This window comes from Aotus nancymaae, unplaced genomic scaffold (assembly GCF_030222135.1).
Source record: "Aotus nancymaae isolate 86718 unplaced genomic scaffold, 86718_ANA_hifiasm-v0.15.2.pri h1tg000067l, whole genome shotgun sequence".
Lineage (NCBI taxonomy): Eukaryota > Metazoa > Chordata > Mammalia > Primates > Aotidae > Aotus > Aotus nancymaae.
Genome location: NW_026988482.1, coordinates 23,074,175 through 23,080,174, shown reverse-complemented (window position 1 = coordinate 23,080,174; position 6,000 = coordinate 23,074,175). Strand labels below are relative to the sequence as shown.

At 55.6% G+C, this 6,000-nt stretch overlaps 1 protein-coding gene across 1 annotated transcript; it reads right to left on the bottom strand.

Moving 5' to 3' along the window:
• Window positions 1-205: 205 nt before the first annotated feature.
• Window positions 206-2,173, bottom strand: CAMP (cathelicidin antimicrobial peptide). The gene is made up of 4 exons (XM_012473812.2): window positions 1,942-2,173; window positions 1,194-1,301; window positions 982-1,053; window positions 206-396 (listed from the first exon to the last, which is right to left on the bottom strand). The coding sequence occupies exons 1-4, from the start codon at window positions 2,149-2,151 to the stop codon at window positions 265-267; spliced, it is 522 nt and encodes a 173-aa protein (XP_012329235.1). The 5' UTR covers window positions 2,152-2,173; the 3' UTR covers window positions 206-264.
• Between the last annotated feature and the right edge of the window lie 3,827 nt (window positions 2,174-6,000).

Here is a 6,000-nt window from a genome sequence, read left to right as displayed (position 1 = left end):
CTGCTGGGGGTTCCACTGAGAATGGGGATGGCGTCTCGGACCTCTTGGCTCTGTGGCTTCACCCTGTGTCCTCCTGGATGGAACACTGCCCTCGCCACCTCTGCGTCACACTCACACACACTCACACTCACATGTGGCCTCCCTGAGTTAAGGGCTCAGCTGTGGTGAGAGAGAAGGGGCAAAACAAGTGAGACTGAAGCCTGAGGAAATTGCTCTCAGTTTATTTCTCAGAGCCCAGAAGCCTGAGCCAGGATAGGGCGCACACTAGGACTCTGTCCTGGGTGCAAGCTTCCCAAAAAAATCCTTGATTCTCTGGCCAATTTTTTTAAGTCCTCCGCCAATCTTCTCTCCAGCTTTCCGGAGGATACTGCCCAGCTGGGCAACTCTCTTCTTATCCTGGGGTTGTGTACAGGAAGAAACAGGTTCCTTGTGAGGGCTGTGCCCAGGGTCAATCCAAGACCCCCTCCCCACCTAGATCCCCCCCTTCGTGCCCCCACCAGCAGGAGCTTTGGGGCCCCAGTTCAACCTCTGACTGTGACCCTTGAAGCATGTGGTTGAATCCCGGAGATGGTGAAGGTCTTTGCAGGGTCACACAACCCAGCCCAGCAACACTGAGATGGGAACACAGGGCTGAGAGCTGAATGCTCTAAGAAAGCCCTAAGTGGCTCTCAAACTTTACAGGAGCCAGAATCTCCTGGAAAGCTGATAAAAATACAAATTTCTGGGCCCTACCCAGAGTCTGTCTGAGTTGGTCTGAGTGGGGCCTGAGAATTTGCATATCTAATGAGGAAGGGCTACACTTGGAGAGCTACTGCTCTGAGGGATTCCAGAGCCGCCCGGAGATGGAGCTCAGATTGAAGGAAGAGCCCTGGGTAGGTGGGGCTTTCTCTGTCCTGGGTTGGGAGGGTAGGTAATTGACCCATAGAATGGTCCACACTCCATGCCCCCATCAGCCCCTGCATCCCAGAACAGCCCACTCACCTTATCACAACTGATGTCAAAGGAGTCCTTGGCCTGGTTCAGGGTCACTGTCCCCACACACTGCTTCACCAGCTGGAAAGGAGAAGCTCAAGGTCAAACTTGAATCCATTTGCCATAACCTCCAGCCCCATCCCAGTGGGAAATGTTCCCCAGGGACCCCTTGTTCAGCTCTTTGGGAGGCACCCACCAACACCCCCAGTCCCCAGCCTCACTCCGTCCTCCTTGAAGTCACACTCCTCCGGTGACCGCTGTATTGTCCTGGGGCACACTGTCTCCTTCACTGTGAAGCTCACAGGCTTCGGGGTATCTGGATCCCCATCCTAGTCAGAGGAGGAAATCGGGAGGCCCATTCTTGTATTTTCTGATTTATGTCCCTGACCCCCGCCCCCGCCACCAAGAGAGCAGGCTTTCAACAGCACCTGATGTGCGATGGGCCCTGGGCTTGGGGCTAGGGTACTGAGGGGAGGAGAACTGAGCCATTCCTGCCTCCTAGCTGGACAGTGAGTAGGAGCAGACCTCAGATGAGCTCTAACAAGGAGCTCCTCCCACTCTGGGGTGGGGGCAAGGGAACTCAGGGGGCTTCCTGGGGGACATGACATGCCCACTGGAACCTAAAGTCTGGACAGAGTTGTTCCCTGTGTGGAGTAACATGGTACAGAAGGGAATTAAAGCAGAGGAGGTCCCTGCCCAGAGCCAATGGCCCCACCCTAGTGCCCGGGGCTCGCAGGAGTCCCTCCTCCGGCATGGGGTCGGAGTGAGGGTATCCCTGCCACAGCAGGAATTCTAAGACAGGAAGCTCTCATGCTGGGATGAGACGCAAGCTCTAGACGGTTCCCTGGAAAAGATGGGACCACACTTAAAGGGGGAGGTGCCCTCCTGGCAGGTGGTGCAGCAAGAGCAGAAGGAGTGATAGAAGGCTAAGCCCGGCCAGAGCAGAGCAGAACCTCCCCCACAGCTCACCATTGTGGGCCTCGGGTCCAGGTTCAGGAGGCGATAGAGGTTGGCATCTGAGGACCGCTGGTTGAGGCCATCTACAGCACGAAGCACAGCCTCCTGGTAGCTGAGGACCCGGGCAATGACGGCCAGAGGCATGGTCAGGCCCAGCAGCAGCAGCACCAGTGACCACCGCCCCAGGGAGGGGCCGTCCCTCTGGGTCTTCATGGTCCCCATGCCTGTCTCCCTCCAGTCCACAGGAGCGTCCTTTATGCCCAGCCTGAGCCTGATGCAAAGGCCTAACCAGGAGCCTTCCTGATCCACCCATCCCTGGCTGCCTTCCAGGATGTGGGCTGGGGTTTGCTTCAGCCTCTGGCTGTTGCTTCACTGGCCTCACTGGGCAGTGAGGAAGACCTGCCTTGTGTGCAGGATGAGGAAGTGGTTTCTCCGTCTCTCTGATGACCTGCCAGGCCCGACAGGAGATTGTCATAGCCAGGGTTGCTCAAGAGCGTTAAGTCCTCAAGAGAGGAAGAGAGCCAGGTGCCTATTCTTCACCCTTCTACTCCTCAGGAGTCAGGGTGATGGATTTAGTTGTTTACTGCTAAATCTCCAGCTCTAGGCACTGCCTGGCACCCAGTAGGCATCAATTAAGAATTGATGAATGAGGCGGGTACAGTGGCTCACGCCTATAATCCCAGTACTTTGGAAGGCCAAGGCAGGTGGATCACCAGAGGTCAGGAGTTCAAGACAAGCCTGGCCAACCTGGTGAAACCCCATCTCTACTAAAAATACAAAAATTAGCCAGGCATGGTGGCTCACACCTGTAGTCCCAGCTACTCAGAAGGCTGAGGCAGGAGAATCACTTGAACCCGTTGAACCCGGAAAGCGGAGGTTGCAGTGAGCTGAGATCACGCCACTGCACTCCAGCCTGGGCAACAGAGTGAGACTCAGTCTCAAAAGAAAAAAAAAAAGAACTGGCCGGGCGCGGTGGTTCAAGCCTGTAATCCCAGCACTTTGGGAGGCCGAGGCAGGTGGATCACGAGGTCAAGAGATCCAGACCATCCTGGTCAACATGGTGAAACCCCGTCTCTACTAATACAAAAAATTAGCTGGGCACGGTGGCGCGTGCCTGTAATCCCAGCTATTCAGGAGGCTGAGGCAGGAGAATTGCCTGAACCCAGGAGGCGGAGGTTGCAGTGAGCCGAGATCGCGCCATTGCACTCCAGCCTGGGTATCAAGAGCGAAACTCCGTCTCAAAAAAAAAAAAGGAACTGATGAATGAAGACAATAAGCACCCCCAACCTAGAGACTCACCCTTGCTAGGGAGAAGTTGCCCTTTCAGTTCAAGGCCATACCGCCTGCTCTCTGGACCCAGCCCTCAGCCAGATGGAGGCTCTGCTCCATCTATCCCTTCTGCATCTTTCTTCGCTGTTTTTCTCAGTCTCAAAATGTTCCCAAGCCCCTCCACACATGGCCTTTCACCCTGGTTTCTCCAAACCCAAGTCTTAGGAAAGTTTGTCTACACTTGTTAACCCCATTTTTTCAGTTCTTCACACTGGAGGCCACTGCAGGCTGGCCAGCCCACCCTGGGCCCACTGGCCACCCTCAGTCTTTGTCTGCACAGGCACTGGTGACCCTTCCTTCCTGCTGCCCCAGTCTGCCCTGATGCCACTTTCCTGCTGTCCCTCCTGCCTCCCTGGTGGCTTCTTCTTGGTCACCCCCAAGGGCTGTCTTCTTTTTTATTTATTTATTTATTTTGAGACGGAGTTTCGCTCTTGTTACCCAGGCTGGAGTGCAATGGCACGATCTCGGCTCACTGCAACCTCTGCCTCCTGGGTTCAAGCCATTCTCCTGCCTCAGCCTCCCGAGTAGCTGGGACTACAGGCGCACGCCACCATGCCCGGCTAATTTTTATATTTTTAGTAGAGACGGGGTTTCACCTTGTTGACCAGGATGGTTTCAATCTCTTGACCTCGTGATCCACCTGCCTCGGCCTCCCAAAGTGCTGGGATTATAGGCGTGAGCCACTGCGCCCGGCCTTCTTTTTTATTTTTTTGAGACTGAGTCTCACTCTGTTGCCCAGGCTGGAGTGCAGTGGCATGATCGCGGCTTACTGTAACCTCCACCTCCCGGGTTCAAGCGATTCTCCTACCTCAGACTCCAGAGTAGCTGGGATAACAGGCGAGCGCCAGCACGCCCGGATAATTTTTTGTAGTTTTAGTAGAGACAGGGTTTCACTGTATTAGCCAGGATGGTCTCGATCTCCTGACTTCGTGATCCGCCTGCCTTGGCCTTCCAAAGTGCTGGATTACAGGCGTGAGCCACCGCGCCCGGCCAGGGCTGTCTTCTTAATATTGAGAGCTTGTGGGGTTGCCTCCTGGGCTGCTTCTCTTCCCTGGCCTCAGGTTTCCCTGGGGACGCCCTCTCCCAGGACACCAGTTATAATGGGCAGACACCACTCAGTCTGTATCTCTAAGTTCAAGACTCCCATGAACATCCAGGTTGTCCCCACAGGGCCCCCTTGTCTGCTCTTCTGCTGAGTTCCTGCTGCTTGAGACCTGAAGCACCCCCAGCTCCTTTTTCCTGAAGGGACTCCCCTCTGGCCTTCCCCTCCACCCTGCCTAGCTCCTGCCACCCTCTTCTCTCCTGTGCAGTGCTGCCCCAGCATTCAGACTCCACCTACTCTAGGTTTCAGGCTCTCCCCAGACCATAATCCACCCTCCACATCATCGTCCAGGGGTTCCTTCAAACCACCTGTTTGGCCATTTCACCCCTCTACCTTCAGGGCCCCACACACTCCCTAGCCTGGCATCAGGGCCTGGTGCCTTTTTGCTCCCACTGCCCTCGCCCCAGCCCTGCACACCCCAAGTGCCAGAATGTCACGTACACCTCCATCACATAGGCTCTCTGAGTCTCCTGCTCTTTCTCCTGGCTCTGCCCCACTCCCTCAGTCTGGCCTGCCCTTCACCTCAGGAAGCTCTCCCTGACCTCCAACCAGGCAGGGCCATCCCCTCTTTGCCCCTACAGCTTCCGGGAAGTCTCTCCTGATTTGGCCTCAAATTACTCTCTGTTTGGGGCTCTGACTGAGACACCGAGCTGGGTGGCTGACTGGTATTGGCAGAGGGAGAACACAGCTGGAGAGATAAAGGGTCAAAGTGTTAGAGGGGTCCAGCGTCCACAAGGCAAACTCCTGTCCCAGCTCCTCTGTGGACTGGCCATGTGGTCCTGAGGCCTGGGGTACCTCTTGACCTCAGTTGGCCTGTGGGACACTTGGGGGCTTGGACAGCAGGGCTCCCGGAAGGTGGCAGCCTGGACGAAGGCCACTGGTTGCACACTTGGCCTTGAGAGAAGTAAGAAGTGGGCTTCTGTGCAACCTGGTTTCACAGTTCAGGTGTTGCCCCAATGGCCTCTTGGTCAAGCAGGGCTTGCACATCAGGCCCTTTATGGCTGTTGGGAAAAGGGCCACCCAGGGACATCAGGCCTCTCAGGGCTCTCCTGCTTCCTCCACCCTTCCTTTTTTTTTTTTTTTTTTGAGACAGAGTTTCACTCTTGTTGTCCAGGCTGGAGTGCAATGGTGCAATCGTGATCTTGGCTCACCGCAACCTCTGCCTCCCAGGTTCAAGCAATTCTCCTGCCTCAACCTCCCAAGTAGCTGGGATTACAGGCATGCGCCACCGTGCCTGGCTAATTTTTATATTTTTTTAGTAGAGACAGGGTTTCTCCTTCTTGGTCAGGCTGGTCTCAAACTCCCGACCTCAGGTGATCTGCTCGCCTCAGCCACCCAAAGTGCTGGGATTACAGGCGTAAGCCACCGCGCCGAGCCTCCTCCACCCTTCTTACTGGCTTCAGGATCCTCAAGAAGCCAAACTGAGAGAGAAACAGATGGCAGTGTTAGTCTTTAGGCTAGGGTGTGAGACCCGCGTGGTCCTGTGTTCCTCTAGGTGAGATCTGGCATACTCAGAGCCCCTTTCCAGCTGCCTCAAGAGGACGTTCCACCTCGGCCAGTGCTGGACACGCCCTCACAGGAAATCAGCCAGAGCCAAGCAGCATGCAAAGGTCTTCTGATACAACTGCAGAAGTCTGGAC

What these genes read in the sequence shown, in the direction of transcription:
- CAMP (XM_012473812.2), bottom strand. Translation starts at nt 2,151, where the DNA reads ATGGGGACCATGAAGACCCAGAGGGACGGCCCCTCCCTGGGGCGGTGG. An exon ending in GTGACTTCAAGGAGGACGGA is followed by an intron (nt 1,054 to 1,193) that starts GTGAGGCTGGGG and finishes TCTCCTTTCCAG; the next exon opens with CTGGTGAAGCAGTGTGTGGG. An exon ending in TTGACATCAGTTGTGATAAG is followed by an intron (nt 397 to 981) that starts GTGAGTGGGCTG and finishes ACACAACCCCAG; the next exon opens with GATAAGAAGAGAGTTGCCCA.